Source organism: Tenrec ecaudatus, chromosome 2 (genome assembly GCF_050624435.1).
Source record: "Tenrec ecaudatus isolate mTenEca1 chromosome 2, mTenEca1.hap1, whole genome shotgun sequence".
Taxonomy (NCBI): Eukaryota; Metazoa; Chordata; class Mammalia; order Afrosoricida; family Tenrecidae; genus Tenrec; species Tenrec ecaudatus.
In genome coordinates, this window is record NC_134531.1 from 131,352,052 (window position 1) to 131,374,759 (window position 22,708).

At 48.9% G+C, this 22,708-nt stretch overlaps 1 protein-coding gene across 7 annotated transcripts in view; it reads right to left on the reverse strand.

The window, feature by feature from the left end:
- Nucleotides 1-1,200: 1,200 nt before the first annotated feature.
- The window catches only part of MARCHF3 (membrane associated ring-CH-type finger 3), a 168,129-nt gene continuing 146,621 nt past the window's right edge, over nucleotides 1,201-22,708 (reverse strand). For all 7 annotated transcript variants that reach the window (XM_075541480.1, XM_075541477.1, XM_075541479.1 and 4 more), the window contains 2 exons: nucleotides 11,466-11,675; nucleotides 1,201-2,133 (listed from right to left, as the gene is read on the reverse strand). In XM_075541480.1, coding sequence (XP_075397595.1) covers nucleotides 1,975-2,133; nucleotides 11,466-11,675 — 369 coding nt within the window. In that variant the 3' untranslated portion in view covers nucleotides 1,201-1,974. The remainder of the gene's footprint in view (nucleotides 2,134-11,465; nucleotides 11,676-22,708) is intronic.

A 22,708-nucleotide genomic window follows, 5' to 3' on the forward strand; every position in this document is an offset into this window, starting at 1 on the left:
TCGAGAGGTGTCACCACCTAACCGGAAAGCTCAGAGACCGAGGCTGGTGGACGTCATTTCTCAAGGATATTGCAGGGCTGCAGTTCACTAGCTACTGAATTGGGCGCCTTGCTCTGGGAATTTAATGTGTGACAGCTGTGTGCTGCCAGTGGTGTCCAGCATTTTAAAAAGGTCAATTAAGAAGCGGTTGATGGTGGCACAGTTAATGACAGCCCTGAGGGGTGAGCAGGGCCTGGTAAACAGAAGGGGCCGGGCTCTGGATTCCTGGAATTGAAGTGTCGAGGAGGAAATCTATTGTCACAAGCCATAAAGCACGTCGGGGTTGTGTGGGGAGGCACATACAGCTGTGCTCCCCCCGGGCGGCGCCCAGTGCAGGGCTTGGCCGACCAAGGGCACCCGGGCCGCAGTGCCATCCTCCTGCCGACCCAGACCCACCTGGGTACTGGCCTTGTCGCCTGCTCTGGGCACCAGCCGAGCGCCTGCTGGGGGAGGAGGAGGCAGATGCTGGCATGATAGTTGACATGCGGGTTATGTTCTCGAAATCTATATTTTATGCATTTCCCCGAAGTTGTGCTCTGGCGCTCCTGGCAGTGGGTGGGTGGGTGGGTGGGCAGACGGCCGGGAGCCCCGAGTGCCAAACCAAGGGAAGGACTCTACTCCTCAGGTGCACGATGCAGGGCCCCGATGGCCATCCTTACCCGGGGGCCTTGGAGCCCTTAGGAAAAAACTCTATGTCAGCCGAGGACAGACTTGGCTCGTTGCGGGGTGGGGGGAGGGGGGAATGGGGTGGGGGTGGGAGGATGGGCACTGTGTGGGGCTGTCCACCCGCTCTGCCTTTTTTTTTTGGAAAACCAGACAGAGGGGTCTGAGACTGAGAGCACTGCTGCAGGACGGGCTGGGTTGTTTTTTTTCCCGTTGCCACATCTACCTGTCAAGCTAGAAACTCAAGAGAGGGATGGGAATGCTAATTGATATGCAAATCAGGTCCAGAGTTCCTAGAAATGTCTAATGATCCACCAATTCATTACCAATGCAGAATTAAGACATGTTGGGAAGGAGACAGGGGTGGGGGTGTGTGTGTGAAATGCCGACCTCTTCGCTTTTTCTTGTTTCTCCCCCTGCTCTGTCTCATTTTCCAAGCTACTTTGGGAAACTTTGCAGGTCTTATGATTTAAAAAAAGAGTATTGCAATCAGTGGGGTTTGTCTTTCACACACGGTATATTTATTATTAGAAAATAGCTTTTCTCAGCTGCCAGTACTAAACAAGGTGACAGGAGCCTGCTTCTCGCCATAAATCTCCCCTCCCTCTTTAATGGTATTGAAGTGAACAGCTCACTGAGTGGAGACTTGCCGCGACTTTTTTCCCTTTACAAACGGAATAATTAACTGAGGTTGAGTGCAAACCATCCTTCTGATCATGACTTGTTCTGAAGTCGGTGTGCTGTCTCTTGACAGATAGACGAGAGAGAGATGAGAAAGACCACACAAGCGATCAAACTGCCCCCAAAGAATATACAGAAGAAACCAAAAACAGATGAGCTAGCCCAAACCGAAACCCATCCAAACCAAGAAACCGGTGTTTATGTTGGCTTTTTGATTTTGATGATCGTCTAAGTTTAATATACATATATATCTTGAAATAGTAATAAAAAAGGAAGAATTGCATCCTTAGTAGGACCACCTTCCTCATACGTTCAAGAGGTGTTGAGAAAATTCCATACCGTATCTGCTAAATTAACAGGTTTGGCAGCTGAGCCAATCTCATACGACTGCAGCATCCAGGATCTGAAGGGAAACAGCATTTGCTTTCTTCTGGCCGAGCTCGTTGCTCGGGGCAATGGACCAACTTGAGGCGTTGGCTGTTCTCAGACCCACAGGCGGAAGGAAGGGTTTAGGGGGTGGCTCAGTGCATGGCCCCAGTGCAGAAACTTTCAGACCCCAAACAACTAATCAACCACCCACCCACACAAGCATCAAACAATGGTCTCCTTTGAGTTCCTCTTGACAGAGTGGAGGCCCAGCAAGGACTGCTGGTTAGAAGGTACGCTGACAGACTTTGGAATGAGGAGAATCACCCTCTGATTGGTCCGACGCCATTCGTTGTACAATCGACAGTGGTACCTAAATGACACCTGGGGTGGGAGGGACAAGGGGATGGGGGGTGGAGAAAAAACAAGAGGTGGTTTCAGTTCAGCAGAGGTTGGCCATCGATTCAAGAAATAAACCCAGCTATTTACACGGTTGGAGGCACCCAAGCAGAGGGTAAGAGCCCCCAGGGGAAAACTGCTGGCAGGAGCGGAGGAGGAGCCCTATTGCTGGGACATTAGCCCGCAACCAGAGCACCCATGGGTGTTCAGGGGCAGGGCTCACCTGGGGGACAGCCTTTGTTTCTCCTCACACTCAGTTTAAAATGAAAACAAAAACAAGCTACCGATTGGAGATGAGGAGCTTTCTAAATTTGCCTGTCTTTGCAAGTCGGTGGGTTACCAGGCCTGGAGCCTCAGCTTTGGGCGGGGGTGGGGGGGTGGGGGGTGGCTGGCTGTGGTCAGGCAGACACAGCACCAGCTCTAGGCAGCGTGCCTTTCTGGGCCCAGATTCTTCTCTGAAAAGCAGGAGGATTCCTGAACACTCATGCAGCCTGCACACTGTGACTTAGGGGACCTCACTCACACTGGACAGATGCGAACATGGTGGCCCCTCTGAGTCCCTCCTGATCGCCTCTAGCTCTAGAATTCTGAGGCTGCAGGCAAGAAGATTCGATATGGGCGCTGTTATGAGTTGAATTGTGCCCTGTAAAAAGTTCCAGGACCTGTGACTGGGCCCTTATTTGGCAATAGGGTCGTTGTAGATGTCATCGAATTACGATGCGGTGAGTCTGGATTAGGATGGGCCCTAGTCCAATGCCTGGTGGCCTTAGAAGGCCACATGAGAAGAAGGCCACATGAAGACGGAGGCAGAGACTGGAGTCACGGAGCCAAGGCCAGGGCCCTACTGCATAGTCTTTGGTGAGAGCAGAGCCTGGCTGACCGGGGAGCTTGGACATCTACCTTCCAGACTGTCAGATTTTAAGATGTCAAGTTTGTGGTACTTTGCTACAGCAGACCCGGGACGATAAGGGGCACCAGCTCCCCCCACAGGCTTCTTGGGTCACAGTCTGGGAGAGGCACTGCCTCCCGGAGCTCCTCTCAGCGCGTCCTGGTGGGCACACGCGTCAGTGCACTTGTTCCTCTGCCTCCGTCCTTGTGTGCCTGGCACTTGGCATGTCGTTCAGCAGAGAAGGGTGAATGATTACACTTAGTACGCTTTCAGGATGCCACACTGCTTTAAACTCAACCCCTCGTATAGAATACACGATCGTATGGGCAGGCCACCCCTTAGCCCCCTGGCTTTAACTCCGCCCTAAAAGCATCTGCTTCTTGTGTAGCTACTGGATGCAGGAAGTTCTGCCTGTGGTTGCTTATAGAGAAGGAGACCCACACTTGCCCTGATGGACTTGTGCAGGCAATGAGAGCGGATGCTTTTGAAGCCTTTAAACACGGGAAGAAGTTTCATTTTGTGCACCCAGATGACTATCTAAATGCTCGGGCTGACATAGTACCCCGATTCTGGGCTGCTTTTTCACAGAGGTGGGGGGGGGGGGTGGTTGTATCACACCCAGGATAGGGTGGGGCGTGGGCTCAGAAATTGGGCTGAGCTCAGCGCTTCGAGAAGTAGAGGTGATCAGAAGTCTTTGTTAACCACATGGCAAGATCAGGAAATTCAAGACCACTCACTCCAATTTCTAAAGCTAGAAATCAGATAAAGCAGATGCCAGAGGCTGAGTGCCAGTGAGATCTGAGTATGAAAACATAAGTTTTTAAACTCACACAGATGTGCCTTTTTTCTAAAAGGCCTCAAATATGCCAAAGTCGAGTTTAAATTTTTTTAAAAAATTGATTCTTTCCTATGTATTCTGCCCTGCTCATAAATGTAAGCAAGGTAAAGTGGATAGACAACTGTTCAGAGCCCAGCACAGGAAAAAGGGGTAGAACACAGACAAGTGCTGATGGAGGTCGTTGGAAATTCAAGGCATCTGGGGTCTGGCAATGTTATAGGAAAGCTGATTTTCAAAGCAAGAGCCCCCGTGTCCCTTTTGGGCTTGCACTTAGTTCTTAAGGCACGGCCCTTCTCCACACGCTCCCTCAATGATAAAGCACCGAACTACGGGTGCTACGGCAAAGAATGGTGAAGAAACCAGATGGTGTGCCCGCCTATCAGAAAGAATCTCATCTGGCATCTTAAAGGCTTGTCTTAAAACAAGTGGCCATTTAAGTGAGGTGTCAAGTAAGTCCACATGTACACCAGGCCGGTGTGAGCTAAAGATCATAATACTTAAATCTAAATCCGAAGGAGGAAATGGTATTAGAGCTTAAAATCTGAATACTTGGTTTGCAGAAGGCTATGGATGACAGGGGAAGCCTAGAAACCATATGCAGGGGAAGCCCAGAATCCAGCTGGATTAAGACTTCAGTGTATCCTCCCTGATTACAGTCCAGTCAATTAAGGATAATGCAGTTAGGTTAAATATAACATCTTATCATCTGATTTCCCTTTGGACCTATTTTAAAGTTGTTTCAGTTTTTCATATTTTCTGCTTTATTTTCTATTGAGATTTTCCTCTGTTTTGTCATTGCTGTTTTGTTGTTGTTATTTCTTGTAGGTGTTTTAGACAGGTGAATCTATAGCGACAACAACTGGATTAATAATTACTTAGGACCACAGCAGGGGACTTTTGGGCGAAATGGGGGTGCTAACAACAGCAAGAGAGAAGAAGGTGTTCTGAGATTGATTGTGGTGCGATTGCACAGATCTTCTTGATGTGATTGACTATGAAATTGTATGATGTGAGAATCATGTGCCAAGAAAACCATTAGCATAAAAGCGTCCTTGTGGCCAGAAGGTTAAAGAGCTGTGCGCACTTGGTGTCACAAGTAGGTGGCGAGCAACCGTAGGCGATGGAGCCTCTTGTTCTACAGCTCAGGTTCCCAAACTCATTTGGCCTACTGCCCTCTTTTCGGAAACGCATTTACTCAGTGCCCCCTTGGCAAGCGGCTTTTGTACTACAGCCCACAATCCGGAATAAAGTGTAGGCATCTGCTTTTGCAGCCTCCCCATCTGTTCCAGTGTTCCCTGGGGGCTGTATTGCCCACTTGGGGCAACTTTATAGAGGAGACAGGAGGCTGCAGCTCCAGGGCCAGGTGACCCAAGATAGGGTATTGAGGCTGTAAATCTTTACAGCAGCAGAGAGCCTCAACTCTCCCCCAAGGATGGGCTGGTAAGTTTGAACCTCTGTCGCTGTGGTTCACAGTCTATCATTTACCCAACAGCACCAGGTTCAGAGGCAGGTACACATGCAAGGGTGGGATGCTGCCTCCAGGCTTCGGGTTCTGAGATTGTAAAACGTGGCGCAGGGGTCTGAGCTCCTGCCTGTGAGGCGCTCGGCACAGTGCCTGGCACTCATGTCCGTTTTCTTGGCATCTTATTTTTCATGTGTCAGGTATGAAAATGAATGTGGGGGGTTGGTGGTGCCCAGGCTTAAATAGGTAGGAGCTGGGAAGGGGATGGGGGTGGAAGGAAAGAGGCTGGACTATTTTCTTTAAGACCTTGCTACTCAGTGTGGCCCAGAGACCAACAGCGGCCTTGGTCACCTGGGAGCTTGTTAGAATTTCAGAATCTGGGGCTCCACCTCAGACCTACCGAATGAGAGTCTGCATTTTAACAAGATCCCTAGGAGATTGGCCAGCACAGCCAGGGCTGAAAGCACTGGGCTAAGGAACACAGAGAGTCAATGGCTCAGCCCCTTGGCTGGGCAATAAAAGAAACCAGCCCACTTGTTTGGGTAAATGAATGAAAGCCTATTATGCATTAACCTTGTTTAACAGTTGTCATCCACTCACAGTCTGCAGGCGGGCTCAATCAATAAGATGATGCCTCGTGGGAGAAAAATTCGAGCACTGAGCACTAATGCAGAGAGGGCTGCAGGGTTTTAATACCTGCTCGAGCACCAGGAGTTGAGTCCCCAAGACACTCCCTCGCCCAGGAGAACGTAAAAGAACAAAAGGACGTTTGGTTCAGAGAAGCAAGGCAGCCAAGCCGAAAAACACACACGCACAAATAATGCTAGTAAACCAAGAAGCAAGAGAAATGCTGGAAACTTCATTCTGTTACTTAGCAATTTCTGACATTTTGAGGGGAGAGGAGGAAGCAAAGGCCCAGGGCCACTAGTTTGTAAAATACAGCACATTACGAGGTGGGGTTCCTGTAGTCCACTCACTTATTCACCTGCAGGATAATTATTATTAAAATCCTATCATGGGCAAAGAGGGAGCGCTGGTAAGCATCGGACTGCTCACCACAAGGTCGATTGCTCACTCCCACGAGTTGCTCCTGGGAGAAAGGCAAGGCTGTCTGCTCCTGTAAAGACTGACAGCCCCAGAAGCCCAAAGGTGCAGGCCTGCTATCGGGTGGGTCGCTACGAGTTGGCATCAACTCAATGGCAATGGGTTTGGTTTGGTTTTGGTTGTCGTGGGCAAAGCATTCCAGTCACAAGTGGCCTCAGCAGGGCCAGAAACCCCTTCCCCCCGTCAGGGGTGACTGAGGCGGTGCGAAGGTTCGCCATCGAGTCCCTGCAAGACAGCAACCTTCTCAGCATGCCTTTTTACTCTGCCCTTTCTCTCTGGAGTCGACAGTACCAGGGGAGCCGGCTTTGAAAGGAGCCTGCCCAGAAGTGAACACAGCGCACTCACCTCTGACGGCACCTCAGGAGAAGGCTGGGAACCAGCCAAGCCTTGGGCCATGGAATCCGTTCTGACTCAGGCGACCCCTACATGTGACAGAGTAGAACTGAGCTCTGTAGAGGGGTTATTTGGTGGCTGCAAAGATTGTCAGGCCTTTCTGCATGTTGCCACTGGGTGGATTTGAGCTGCCAATTTGTAGGGTAATAGCTGTGGCCAAACTATTTGTGCCACCCAGGGACCTTGAAACTCCCAGAGGCACCTCAAAAGAAAGGCCTGGCAATCCCGCCCCTCAAAGGTCACAGCTTCGAAGGCCCTAGGGAGCAGTTCTACTCTTTAGCACATGGGGCTACCTGAGTCAGAAGTGGCCTGACAGCTAGGGAAGGGGGCGGTAGCAGTTATAAGCGGAGCCTGGAGAAACCCCACACTCACAAACTTACCACACTGAATGCTCTCAGACGGCTATGCAGGAGGTGCCTAAGCCAGGAGAACCAAACCATGTTGGGAGAGAATCCTCTCGGAGGGATTCCCCTTCATACCAAGACTTTACATGATCCGCCCGTGGGGCTTCAGGCACTGGATCGTTTTTTTATTTCCAGTCATGATTTAGCCTGAGTTCTGCTTTGGGCCTGGGCAGCAGCCCTTGACGCCTGTGACCCACCCCACCCACCCCACCCACCCACAGTGCCAATCCTCTTACTCAGACAAATGGCCTTCTGGGTAAGTTCCTCCTGCTCCTTTAGCTCTGTGTTTTTTGTCTGTCCTGTGAATGGGGACGTTTCTGGGCCCTTTCCCCCTGCGCTCTCCGAGTGGACATGGCTGAGGGCTGGCCTTCCTGGAGCCCTGACTGGATGTGTGTGTTTCTGGTCGCAGCTTTCAGAAGGCAGCACTTTGAGGCGCCGGGCGTGCGTGCGGGTCCCTCTTCAGAGCACCCATCAAGGCCCTTGCAGGCATGGCTCCTCTGAGGAGCAGGCTTGGACTGACGCCCTGTTTGTTTATCTACGACATTTTCGCAGCATATTCTCCTTAAGCTTGACAGCTTGTTTACAATGGGTTTCTGCCGAAGGGCAGTTTCCAAGTGCTGTCAGCTTCTGAATTACGGCGCTTGCCAGGGCCGCTCAGTACAGCATTTATCTGGGAAGGAGTTATTCTATATTCAGTAACCTATTGCTGAGCTGACTTCGCTGCAAGTTTTTTTTATACCAGTCAAAGGGGAGAAATGCCTTTCTTTCTCTCCTGCTACTTTGCATTTTACGGAGGGCTGGAGGAGGTTGGGAGCTGGGCCAGGAGCCTGGAAGCTGCGGGAAGAAAAAGCCCGCTTTGGGGAGTTGCCTCTGCCAGGACCCCCTGCTAGATGTCCTCCCACCGAATCCTCACAATAATCCACTGACCCAGGAGGTTTCAATTGTGTCCTCCATTTCTTTGGCATCCCAGGAAGGACCATCAGAGAGGTTAAGTGCCCCATTTGAAGTTCCATAGCTGTTAGGGATCCTAAATCTTGGGTTCAAACATGGGTCTCCTGGATCCTAAACACCCCCTTCTTCCTAGGCAGCACTGCCTCTCAGGGAGATTTCCGAAAAGAGGTGGGAGGTCATTCTCCAGGCACCGCTCCCACCCCCTCCTGGCTTCCCCGTGAGATGGCAGAAGCCAGAAGGCCCTATCCAGTTTTCAGCCTTTTCCCTCCCCTCTCTCCTTCCTCCTCTCTGTTGGTCAGCCTGCCCTTCCTTCTTTCTCATCTTTCTGGCGAGATAACTCACTGCCACTGAGCCCAGTCCAACTCATAGAGACTGGGCGGGGCACAGGGCAACTGGCCTACAGGGTTTCCGAGGCTGCAAAACCCCTCACTCCCTCAGAGCTGTAGGTAGGTTCTAACTGGCAATATTCTGGTTAGTGTTTAGTAGTATCCACTGCACCGCAGGGGCTCTTTCTGGTTGGGTAAGAGTGTATTTTACAAAGCAGTTTCTTAAAAGATCTCTTCAGTAGGTTTGGGAAGCCCAGCACTTACACTGACACAACCATCTACGCTTCCTTTTGAAGACTTTCTGAGGAAAATCAGAGACTAGGTGTGGTGAAGTGAAATTAGTCGGCATGGAGCTTCTATTCATGTCTTTGTAACTCCCACCACATGATTGGGTATACTGAAAAATAACAACAACAACTCTCACTGCCATAGCGACCTGCAGGACAGGGCAGAACTGCCCCGTGGGTTTCTGAGACTATAACTGTTTACAGGAGTAGACAATTTCATCTTTCTTTGTGGAACGACTGGTGGTTTTGAACTCTTGACCTGGTGGTTAGCAGCCCAATGCAAAGCCATGATTCAGTGGGACCAGACAAGTAGGTGTGTGAAACACTGAAAGAGGGGATTGGTCATTCTGGGTTTGTAAGAGTGAGCCATCCCAGGAGTGGAGATTGAGAATCTGGTGACCACCAAGAAAGAACTGTCGTCTGAAGTGGCCGAGGGGGCAGAGACACCAGAGGCTGTAGCTTTGAGATCACAGGACAGAAGAGAGGAGCCATGCTGAGACCACGAGGCAGAATTATGGGCTTCCCAAGGCAGAGGCCAAGGTACCACGTGGCTGGAGAGGTTGAAAGAGACGTGCCTGCCAGCAATGCTAAGAGGAGGGGCTGTGGACAAAAGAACAGTGTCCTTAACATTTTGTGACCCCAGAATTGTGAGTATTGTCTGTGAATTCTGTGTGGCCATTGCAACGAATTATCAAACACAGCAGAGTGTGGTGAGAGCAAAGGCTGGTGGCAGAGTGGGGTAAGGAAGGGTGCAGGGTGGAGGCACGTCGGACCTCTCCGTGTGGGAGTGAGCTTTGGGCTGTCAAGGAGTTGGATTCGTCTCCTTTGTTTGGCCTGAGGAAGTCAGCTGCGGCTTCGAAGGCAGATTCCTCGCTAGCAAACCTACACGGCATTGGGCAAATCTGCTGTACCAGACCTCTTTTAAAGTGTCATGGAGCAAAGATGTCACTTTGTGGGCTAAGGTGCGCCTGACCCCAGCCATGGGCTTTTCATTCTCCGTCTATGCATTTGAGAGATGGCCCATGAATCGGGACTGCCTAAGTCAAGCAATGGAATCATGGTGTTCGTGGAGAAATACGCTGTGTACCAGGAACTGCCAGAAGAACAGACAAATCTGTCTTGGAGGAAGTATAGCCAGAATGCTCCTTAGAGGGACGAGACTAATACTCAGGACATGCTCCATAAAGAAGGACACTAGTTAGCAGGTCTGCCAGAGAGAGGCAGCTCCTCAAGGGGATGCCCAGATACCGTGGCTGTAACAATAGGCCCAGAGATAGCAACGACTGGGAGGTGGCCCAGGACTTGGTGCTGTTTCACACAGGGTCGCTTAGTCGGCACCCACTTGCTAGCACCCAGCAACAAACACAACCTTCGAAGCTAGTAAATTCTCACTCTTAATTACCTCCCAAGGACCTTTCGGCTTCATTCACAATGAAACATACACTTTGGAAACGTGGCATTTTAGAGGCAGTGCTACTTTACCTTGGGGCTTCCTTAGCTGGAGAACAGAATGTCTACATGAGCCAGGGGTCGCAGATAGTGGTTCTAGCATCAGGAAGCTCCGTATTTACCAAGACTCAAGTCGGACACTGCTTTCTACGACTGCCTCCTTCTGGTGGGAACACTCTTGTCTGAGGGGAGGTGGAGAGCTGACGAAGCCATGTGATGAGGAGGAAGGACATGAGCTGGGGGGTCACAGCCATGGTGGCAGATGGGACCAGGTTTGGGAGACAGGCAGGGGGAAGCGGGAGGTGCTCGGAGCTGGAAGTGGGACACTCAGATAGGAAATACACATCGAACAACAATGGAATGTGCTCAGATTAGAAACCAGGAGAGAGTCCGGCCAGGAAGTGGGGGGTCCTGTTTCTGAGACTATTCCAGAGGGCGGGGGTGATGTCCTTCCTGCAGCTCCACAGGGCAGCAGCCGGCCAGGGGGCGGGGGTGTGTGTGAAATGGTGTACTTTGTGGTTGCCCATGCGATCAACTAACTGCAGCACCAGCACGTGGAAAGGTGACGAGGAGAGTGGCTTAAAGAGTCCCCTTCCCCGACAGCACCCGCCCGTACGGGGCTTCTCAGCGGCACACATTCGGGTTCGGGTGGGTGGCGGCGCTGTGCTGACCCATGGTGGAGTCCAGCCCAGGCCCTGAAGAGAACCTGCCGCTGGGTCCGGACGCAGGAAGGAAAGAGCCAGCAGCGAGGATTCCCGTCAAGGCAGGCGGAACACACCATTCACAACGTGCTGCGATGCCGCACCGCTGAGACACACACACAGGAGGAGGAACATGCTGTGTCCCCAACTGACGGTGACTGAGACGACGCGACATGTTCAGACACGAAATGCCCAGGGCAGGTGTTTTTGGAGAGTGGGCTCTCAGAAGCTGGGGCTTTGCCCTCCCCCCACCCCAAGCCCCCACCTCACACACATTTGACCTGCTCTTCACACACGCGTGCAGACACACACACACACACACACACACACACACACACACACACACACACACACACACCTTACAGGCAACAACAGACCAAGCCACACCCTGCTGCCAGCATTTCAGGCCTGTCTTCTGCCAGGCAGGGCGGATGAACTGTGGGCCAGTGGCAACGTGTGTGCCAGCGTGGGGGCTGCCACTCCAGCGGGCCCGAGGTCCCGGGCCATACTTACTAGTGTCCAAAAGAGGTAAATAGTGAAGAGTGCGACAGTGAGTGCAATCAGTCCGACGGCTTCGAGCCGACTACTAAAGTGCAGGTGGTCCACGGCGCCGCGCAGGCAGAGCCAGCCCGAGATGGTGGCCAGAGGCGTTATAAACAAGAAGCACACCATGTCTCCAAACAGAGTCCGCTTCTCATGCTGGGGGCCTGGGTTTCTGAGCCACTGCCAGGGAGGGAGAGAGAGGGAGAAAAGCAAGGGAAAAGGTTACACGCCAGTGAGGGTGGACACACAGTGCTCTCTGAGCTGTTCTTAGCAGGGGGCTCATTCCCAGGCCCAACCCGCTGAGTGACCGTTACTATGACAGTGACGACCACAAGGAGAATTTACAGTGCCCTTGTACTAGCGCCACGAGGAGTTATTCTGAACCACAAAGAGCCTATGTGCAGAGAGAACTTTTCTCCTGGAAGGTAACAGATGAGGTACAACTTTCTGTCAGGTGCCCGAAGCCGTCCAATGTCTTGACTTGGGAACACCGCGGGCAGACAGGGTCCCCTAATTCAATATCCTGTCCATGCAGCAGGTCTGGCTGGTTCAAATTCCATCCTTTCCTGCGAAAGGTATGTCTTTTGGACTGGTCCTGGGCCTGCTCTTGGAAGATCAGCTCAGAGTCCTTGGAACAATCTCCCTGGGGATAGTGTTTTGTATGCCTCAGGCGTGGGCCAGCGGTACCAGTTGGATTAGATGTTTTATTGCAACAACGAGATTTATGGTGTATTCCTGCTGCTTCTGTATGCCTGAAACCATGGGCCAGACAGTACCAGCTTGATCCAATAGTCGTTCTAATCATATGATTATGGAGAAGGCAGCTTTGTCCTGGATGGCTAGAGTCTGAGTAGCTGAGACGCTTGTACGTGTGCTACACGCCCATGTTGACTGACTCCCCCAAAATGCTGGACACCAAGGCTCAGGTAAACTTTCCTGGCTGTTGGCACTTCGCACGCTGCTGTTAGGAGAATTAAGTAGGTCTGCAGAGTCTACTGGGAGAGGACACCTGTCCACTTGAGCCTGGTTTCCCTTGGACTTCCCCGGCTGCGCCTTTTCCTTTTGCTGACGTCTGTTGTATCCCTTGCCTGGAACACACTGTAAGTATCAATCTAACAAGTTTTCCCAACTCCTGGGCTCAGTCTAGCAAATAACCAAGTCTGTAGGCAGTCTTGGGGACCCGAGACGCAGAACAATGCTTGTTTGAACTCAGTAAAGCCCTTTTAGGACCTTTGAGGACTCTGGGCCTCTTCAATTAGGCCTGTCCGTGATAGCATGCTCGTGCTAGCTCTTGACTGGAACAATCTACAGCAAAAGATAAGGATTCGGTCCAGGCCTAGAAACTGTGTTGTTGTATGTCTACCCAGAAACTGCTGAATGTCCACGCCAATGCTGATATGCTGACGCCAGTCCACATTCTGTGATAAAGAGACTAGGCGTCAGATTGACATTCAGACACATCCCTTATTTACTGATTATTGATTTGACATTCCTGGTTCACTGTCCCACAGTGTACCATCAGCGGCCAAGACTCCAGAGAAGGGGCGGGGTCAAAGGCGGATGGCGCAGTGTGGGTGGGCCCGATTCTGGCCAGCTCTGCCTTCCATCTACCCAGTCACTTCCCCACCCTAAGCAGGGAGCCGGGCACTGTCTGCCGCTGGAGCATGTCCAGCAGCCCTGTCAGCCGCTCGTCTCTCAATCAGGAGCTAAGAAACGGCCCAGGCGGCCAGGGCAGCAACCTCATAAAACCACTGGTAGGACAGAAAGGACCATGAGGGAGCAGATCGGGTGAGAGATAAGGCAAGGCTAGCCTCAAGGAAGGGAGGGGCAGACTAGCTGCTGTCAAGAGGACCCACAAGTGGAGGAAGGACCAGGCTAAGGGCTGGCCAAAGGTGCAAGAGGTGATGGGAAGGGATAAGGAGGGGAAAATGAGGAGCTGACTCCAAGGGCTCAAGTAGAAGTAAATGTTTTGAGACTGATGATGGCAACAAATGTACAAATGTGCTTGACACAATGGATTGTGATGAGAGTTGTACAGGCCCCCAATAGAATGATTTAAAAAAAAAGAAGAACAAAACAAGAACACTTCCGGGAGCTGCGCTTTCTTACCCGCCTGCTTGACTGACAGCACCACCCGGGATAAACGCCCCCAGTCAGGGGGAGCGATGCTGAAAGAAGCTCAGAAACGGGCTCAGATGGCATTGAAACCGACAATGGGGTTGCCTGGTCTGTGAATATAAGTGCAGCATGATAAATATTTAATATCAATACCAAAATGATCAATTGTAAATGATTGTAACCCTGCCACGCGCTGTCCTACCCTCTCAGACAGCTCAGCAGCTTCAAAGAAATCCAAAGAGTTCTTGGTAATTAACATTTTCTTGCCTAAATACTGCAAGTATTGCTCAAAAGGGAAAAGCAAAAATCTGGCCTTCACTTTTAAGGGGCTCAGCAAGGTTAAATGACTGCCCAGGTGGTTTGGGGCGGCATGTAAGAGAGGATCAAAATCTCTCTGCTTTGAAAAACATTTTAAAAATTGTTTGGTTGTATGCTCCTTTAAAAATAGTTCTTATTCAGAGCATAGATTAAGGTTTCTATCTTACCTTTTACATATAATGAAGATAATATAATGCCCAGCATTATGACTTCATAAAAATTGACCACTACACCTAGGACTACACTTTGTTGTGATTACCGCGATGGAATACTCTTTAAAAAAAACAAAAACATTAAATTCAACTTTATTTCTAGCACCTGCATCTCATTTTCCCTTTCAGATGTGCCACTAAGGTAACGTTTGGAAATGAAGACGGAAAGAGCTACACATCCGGAGTCTTCCCAGCGGTGCGGAGCCCCAATCATAGCAGCTTAGGTCGTCCCTGCAGCCGGGCGAGAAGCCTGGTACTGAGCAGACAGGACAGATGTACAAAAGATTCGCACAGACAATCGGACTTCCCTGCCTAAGACTGCAGTACCTCCGTTCCTCTTGCTGGGGAAATTTTTGTTAAGACATTATTTAAAAGAACGTAGCACTTTATTTATCTATGTGGCCCTTGACATTGCCTGATAAAATGATTCGGGAGGCCAGTATGAACTACTATTACCCTCTGTTTGAATGTATAATAAATGTGTGCTTGCAAGCTTCCATATCTGTTGAGGGGCAGCGGTCTCATCTCAACACTATCGGGCAAACTAGAGCTGTCCTACGCTGTCCAATAGGGCTGGCATTGGCTTGATGGGAGTGAAAGGGTGGCGGATAGGGTTATTCTATGGCTGTAATCTTCACAGAAGCAGGTCGCCACATCTTTCTTCCTCACAGAGGATGGCGGTTTTGAACTGCTGACCTTTGAGTTGGCAGCCCCGTGCTTCACAGAGAAGGACTTCATCTTGCTTGTTCCCAGTTTCTTGGTCATTCCTTGATCTTCTATCCTCCTGAAAGGCTTCCCGATCACTCCTTTGTCCAGGACCACAAGCCCTGGCCCCTGCACCTAATAAGGTACGCTCTTTGGGGGCTTGGCTTACTCTTTAGGTTGTGGTGTTTTGCTGATGAAATTTAGGTGTGGGGTTCTTGAAAGAAGAACTACTCTATTGGAACCTGGGTCTTCTTCAGGATCCCACTATTCTGTAGCTTACACACATGCAGGCCCCGTGAGCAAAGCCATAGTGATAATCTGTTGTTGAAGGAAAACACAGCCCTGTGCCTTGGAAAGAACCATTGCTAAACTACCAGGACACGGAGGTGCATGGGTGTGGATGCAAGCCGAGTTCTTCACAGAGAAAATTTGATGACAGCTTAAATTTTCCGTCACAGGCGTCTGCTTAAATAAATTATGGAATTTACTGAGAGCATCACATCCCAGTTTCAAATGATAACATGGACCTGCATTCACTGACTGGAAGTGTTGTTGAGTAGAAAAAAAAGTATGTTTACTGGGAAAAATATATAATATATTGTAATGATGCACACATCTGTACATTTTTCATAGACCAAGGCCAGGAGCATACTTAGCAAAACAGTGGCTCTTCTTGGTGGTAGGATCATGAATGGTCTCTAATTCTTCACACACACACACACACACACACACACACACACACACACACACACACACACCCGAGAGACAGGGCGAGAAGGCGGTGTTGGGGAGGGAGACGGCAGTTAGGAGGAAACTAGTGCAGTCAATGAACAATCCTTGCGCACCTGCCGTGGACAGGGCAGCCGTGGGGCTAGAAGCTTGGGGTTTATTCTAGCTTTCACACTACCCTATAAAGTAGGTGTCAAATCATTTGCATTTTACAGATGTGAATAGTAGGTGTTAAATAATCTCCATTTTACAGATGTGGTGACTTAAGAAACTGTTTGCATAAACCTAAGGATAAAATCACAAGTCAGCATTAGAAGTAGAATTCAAACTAGCTTTTATGTTACTTGCTTTCTAGGTATATATTTTTGTGTTTTTAGGGGTGCTTTTTACAAAATTTCAGCTAGGAGGGTATGGTTAAGTTCCTGTGCTGTATTTGTACTCCGCTTAACATGAATGCTTGTCTAGGATACTTTCATGGTAATTTTATTAAATATTCTTATGATGTTCTTCTATCTTCTGTTAATTCTTTTACTAAATTACAATGAGGTCCAATTTCTGGGTGTTTAATCTCAGCTACATTATCATGCATATTGGCCTAATTAATGATAGCCATAAGGATGGTATGCTAAATTATATGATTGGTCCTTAGGTGTCCTCTAACTCTTTTATCAGTTACATGTAGTATACACTAGATATCATTTCTATTCCTAACTGGTCAATGACGAGCAAGCAGAGGCAGAGGACAGGCTTGTTGGCGTGTCTGGCTGGGTCCTGGCTTTCTACAGCATTGGTGTCTAGCGCACTGTTAGCCACAAAGCAGGGGACATCAATAGATGCTGAGATAGGGAAAGTGAGAGGGAGAGAAGTTAAATCATTTGTGGTAGAGGTTGCTGGGTGCTACAGCAACCCCATGTACCAAAGAAAGAAGCTGCCGGGTTCTGTGCCATCCTTTCGATTACTGCCATGTTTGAGCCCATTGTCGTAGCCACTGTGTCAGTCCGTCTCACCAAGGCGCTTCCTCTTTTCTGCTGACTCTGTCTTTCTGCAGGGACTGGTCTCTTGTGATAACGTATCCAAAGGAGATGAGATGAAGTCTTGCCATCCTCATTTCTAAGGTGCTCCTTTGGAAGCTGCACTTCCTCTAAGACACATTTGTTCGTGCTTCTGGCAGTCCATGATACAGTCGATATTCTTTATCAACACCATTCTCTCATGCATGGCTTCTTTGACCTTCCCTACTCACGGTCCAGCTTTCACAAGCACAAGAGATGCCTGAAAGTACCACGGGCTGGGTCAGGCCTAACATTCGTACACAAAGAGACTTCTGTTCCTTCTTTTTAACATTTTAGATCGGAAACTTACTTCAGTTAGCTCAACCTGAGAAAAATCAACCATACATATTTTCGTCCCAGGTCTTTGCAGAATATTATTATAATACTTTATCTTCTCTGGCCACCCTTTGAAATCTTCCATTCAGCTGTTTTAGATCTTCGTTTCTTCCATTCACTTTGGCTAGTCTAAGTTTAAGAGCAAGTGGGTCGCTTCTAACATAATTTTGGCCTCTTTTTGGGGGCTTTTCTGTATTTTTCATGACCCGTTGCTTCCTTCATGCTATGAAAACCTTGATGTTCCTCCACAACACATCTGGTCTCTGGTCGTTTGGGTTCAAGGTACCACATTCAAAGGGGTTATAGTCACAATTATACCTTGTTTTTACTGAAGGTTATATTGGGCTTGTGTTGTCTAGCTCCAAAAAATAGGTTCCTGACCTATAAACATTTTAATTTTTTTAAAGTTGGGGTGGGTACAGGGGGAGCAGGAGGATCATATCTTAACTGTTCTTATTGGTACCAGAAGGGATATTTACTTGTCATTATCATTAATTGGTATGACACCAACCAATTTATTCTGAAACTTGGAGAGTTTTGCAGCTAAAATAGGATTCTTGAAGAATCCACAATGTAGCCTTAAAGTGAAAGCAATAGACCAAACTCCTTGTCATTAATTCGATTTTAACTCAAGGAGACTGCATATATTACAAAATAGACCTGCTCCTTAGGAATTTGGTGGTTGTACCCTTTCAGTGACTTGTATCGACCCTATAAGATAAGATAGAATTGCCCTGTGGTGTTCTGAGGATGTAACTCTTAATGGGCGTAGTAGAAAGTCTCATCTTTCTCCCACAGAGCAACTGGTGGCTTCAAACTGTTGACCACATGGTTAGCAACCAAATGCATAGCTACTAGCCATCCTAGCAGTGAGTTTTTGAGAATTTTCAGAGAAGCAGATTGATAAGCCTTTTGCTCATGTGCTTGTGGGCAGGTTTGAATCGCCAGCCTTTGGTTAGTAATCCACTGCCAACCGTTCGTGCAGCCCAGGGCCCTCAGCTCAACCGCAACCCTTCACTTCAACTGCGCGGTTAGTTGGATGTCTTTTACAAACCAACGTAGATGATTGGAAGCACAATTTGCTTGGCTTCTGTCACCTCTTGGGCCAACTTGCGTAGTCTCCAGGGGATGTGCAGGCACAAGGCACTCTTCTTCCTACTATTGTTCTCTGCTTGCAAAAACCAGAAAGAACACAGAGACGGTTCTTGATGAAAGCCCCTTGCAGTGAGCACCCGGATTTCCCATGCAGGCGTAAGTCCGATCACCAACTTGACTCTGAACTATGGGGCTGATTTACTCTCGAAAATAAATACAGAAAACCCAACCACCAACCAACCAACCAAATCCCACGATAATGCACACTGAAGGGCCTGAGATCGGCAGAGGAATTAAAGCAGGTAGAAACTGCCAATGTGGCACCACTGCTCACAGGCTGTGAATTTATTGCCAAGGTGAGCCAGGCACTGGAGGGTACTTTCAAGGTGGGTTAACTGTGGCTTGGATCTAATTACAGTGTCAATATGTGAAATCCCCAAATGGAGAGTGGGGGAATCAAGGGGGAACATTGTTCCAGGATTTAGATTCTGCCCCCTAGGCTCTGAGTTAATCTGCTTAAAACCCCAACGTAGACAGGACATGTGCAGGTCAGTTTGTTCCAGAACCAGATTACACTCTGGTGGCTAATAGCACTGATCGATTTCCACCTTCTCCAGGAATCTCCTTAATGAGAAAGCATCATGAGAATGGAAACAACAACAACAACAACAACAACAACACCCTGAGAGAGGGGACACCTGAAGAAATGCACGGAGCTTGAAAATAAAAAAGGCCAGGGTCGTATGATGTTTATTCATTTGGGTTTATCTGCCTGAGTGTCTCCTGTTAACCTGACACCCGAGTTATTCACCAAAGTGCCTGCATTTCTGGTGATGTGTCTTATTCTTGAAGCCCAATACATCCCACGCTTAGCTGTCTCACTTGCACAGGGAGCTGGAATGTGAGCGGGGCGATGTGATGATTAGAGGATAATGTGACTGTTTTTTGCATGATTTAAAACTGAAGGCGAAACCTGAAAACCAGTTAACTTGAAACAAAACAAAGAAGAAAAACAAACACCCCCCCAGCAGCATTTTAAACCTCTGAAATCCGCAGACTGTCAATGAGAGGCCAGGGCGGCCGCAGTCCCATGGAAAGCAACTCTGACCCGAGAGGACCGAAGGAGATGCCTGCTCTGGATGGTCATCAAAGCAGGCCTGCAGGAAGACACTTCAAATGAGAACTTGACAGGGATTTGCTCATGACCCTAAAACATCAAAGCCCAGTCTTGGTCTCGCTCCAAAGCTCCAGACATACATGTCAACAGTTCATTCCATGTCTCCACTTAGATGTCCAATAGACAATGTAAACTTAATGTGTTCAAAACAAATTGAGCACCCACCACAGTCCTTTTTCTCTCTAAATCTTCTCCCTATCAGCAAATATCAGCGCCATTCACCAGCACTCTCCCAACCCTGGTTGCTCAGTCCTCTTGATTCCTTTCTGGGTCTTACCCCACACATCTAACCCCGCTGTGGGCCGACTGGTCTTGCTGCTGACACGAACCACGACAAACCAAACTCCCTGCCACCACATGGATGCTGACTCCCAGGGACCCTACAGGACAGGGAGGAGGTCTGGAGTTTCTACTCTCTACGGGAGTAGAGCATGCTGTCTGTCTCCATACACACTGCCCCCACACACCTGGAATTTTCCCACTGCTTTACATCCCCTCTGCTGTCCCCATCCCAGCCAGGTCACCATCATCTCCTGCTTGGGAGGCCACAGCCTTCCTCCTTGTACTCTGGCCACCTTACAGTCCAGTCTGAAACAAGATAAATCAGATCAGCTCTCACGTCGTTTCTCATCAAGCTTAGATTTGCAGTCTAAACTCTTTACCCGGCACTACGAGGCTTGACTTCATCCTTGCCTTCCTCTCTGACCACTGACCCGACGCCCCCTCTCCCTCCATTTTCAACCTTTACATGTTCCCATATGGCTGGTTCCTTCTCCTTGTTCAGCTCTTGACTTGAATGGCATCTACTCATTGAAGACACCCCTCGCATCTGCAAATACTATCCAACCTGTGTTTCCCTCAGAGCAAGCAATACTCTGAAATTTTGCTATTTATTTAGCTGTCTGTTTCCTTGTACATTTTTCTGCTTCCCGTTTCCAAGCTGTCAGGAATTTCACTTTTGTTCGTTCTTGTATGCCCTAATCCAAGTGCCGTGCTGGATTACAGTCGATGCTCAATGAAATATAAATGAAAGAACAAATATCTGAGCTGCCAGGAATCCGGACCAGAAGTGATGCTACACTATCAGACTGATTACATTGTTGTTGTTGTTGTCGTCAGGAGCCGAGGAGTCGGCTCCCACTCTTAGTGACCCCATGTGCAACACAGGAAACACTGCTCGATCCTGCGCTGAGTCCACTACTGTCCCTATGTGTGAGTCCTTGGTTGTCACAGCCACGGTGTGAATCCGTCTTGTCAAAGGTCTTCCTCTTCTTTGCTGCCCCTCCACCAAGCATGATGTCCTTCTCCAGGGACTGGTTCTCCTGATAACATGTCTGTGGTAGTTACATAGTCTAGTGTCAACTTGAGATTATTAAGAGCGAAGGGGTGGAATCTAGCCTGTTAATCAGGTTGCAGCTTGATGACCTCATTTGGAGGCTTGATGGAGATAAATAGCTCACTGGAGGCCAGATGCTCTAATTCTGCTTCATCTTCCTGCTGACAAGACACATGGAACTACGCTGAAGGAGCTACGACCCCGGAGCTGGAGGAGCCATGTGGAGACCCCTGCCAGCGCCGAGATTCTTTTATCGCCACTGGATCCACATGACTTTCCACCCGCTGGTCTGTGATCTTCCTGCATTCATTGTCTTTGCATGTGTTGTGTGAGTCTGAAGAGGAATTTATAGACTGCTATCGGATATATGGACTAATATCGGACTTAAGGACTTGATCTGGACTGAGTTGGGATATTTTCTTAATTTAAAATTGCTCTTTGATATAAGGTTCTCTCACACAGATATGAGTGTCTTGGATTTGTTTCTCTAGTCAACCTGGACTAACAAAATGTCCAAAGTACGTGAGGCAAGTTTTCAACCTCCTTGCCTCTACGGAGCACTGTGGCTGTACTTCTTCCAAGACACAGGTGTTTGTTCTTTTGGCAGTTCATGGAGCTTTCCATAGTCTTGAACCAATAGTCTCAGCACCATCATGCAAGTGCTTCGGTTTTTCTTTGGTCTTCCTTATTCAGTGTCTTGATCTTCCTCATTCAACAACAACAACAAGATATTAAAGCTCAGTGAGCTTAAGTTCCTTGCTCAGGAAGAGCCTGTGTTTGACACCTCCCAACTCAATGCTCTTCCAGTTCTTTCCTTTCATTCACCTTTGCACTGCACACAATCTCAAGCTTACTTTTTATTTCCTCTCACGATGGTTACAATTGGAGAGCAGCACTGTGCCAGGATAAACTGTGGGCGTGGTTGCAGATGAGGCACTGTTTCCAGCTTGCTCTCTGACGCCCCAAATGCCAATCAAGTCCTTCCATTTCTCTGGAGGAGTCAAGCTAAGAGTCTAGCTCCACGGAACGAGGAAAGCACAGCTTGAGTGGACGGCGGGATCTTCTCTAGTTGTCAGGGTAATGGGGCAGAACCCTGAAGTTCACACTTCCTTTGAAAGCCGCAGGTTTAGTTGATGGGTCATCCTTCAGCCCATCTCCCTCTGTGCACCAGGTTCCTGTGCCCAGCTGCTTCCTGGAGAACCTGCCATCTGCCTGTTAGCATCTGGGCCTTGCCTAGGCCAACAGTGGACCGATGGACTCCACACTTTGCTCAGCCCAGCTCTCACCACATGGATCCCCTTGCCAGATTCTCCCACACCAGTACTGGGCACCGCCATCACTCGAGCGCTCTTGTAAACCATCTCTGTACCATCCTTATTGCCCTCTTCCCTCCCACTTACTGCTCATCTAGCAACAGCTCAAATATTCCCACCATTCTCTCTCTAGTACCATTTCTCTTTTGGAAGCCAATCTCATCTTTTACCCAAAGCACTGACAGTCTCCCAGCTTTTCTGCTGCTTCCATTCCTGTTGCTTTATAATCCAGTCTGTAGGGGACACCTGGACTGCGTCCCTTCTCTTAGAATGTTTCAGTGTCCGCCCCCCACCCCCAACCCCTCAGTCGAATGCCTTCCCATGGTCTACAAGGCCTGTGTTTGTGAATTCCTACAGTCTACGAATTCGGATAGGAAACAAAGGTTCCACCTTTATTTTCCTAACCTCGAATTGAAATTTAGCATTTCTTGGGGTTCTGCAGAAGTGCATCCATGGTATAAGCAATTCTGTGACTTGGTGGCCGACAGAAGTCATAGGCGTGCTCATATCGGGTTGGGGCTGTTACACATATCTTGAAATAGCTCTACTATCCACTTACTTCTAGGATAAGCTGCAAAATCTTGCTGTTGAATGTGCTAATAATGAAGCACTTACATTTTATATCAAAACTCTGGCTTTTAAATATTTTTACATTCTATCTTACTGTGATTAGTTTCATTTTCATTCCAATATTCTTACTTTATGCAACTAAAAACAGGATTCTGAGCCACAATCTACACGCGTCACCACACTGCTGGAGCCATTCATGCCCACCAAAGTCTAAGTATCTCAAATCCAGCCCTTCTGCTCTCTCACCCAAGC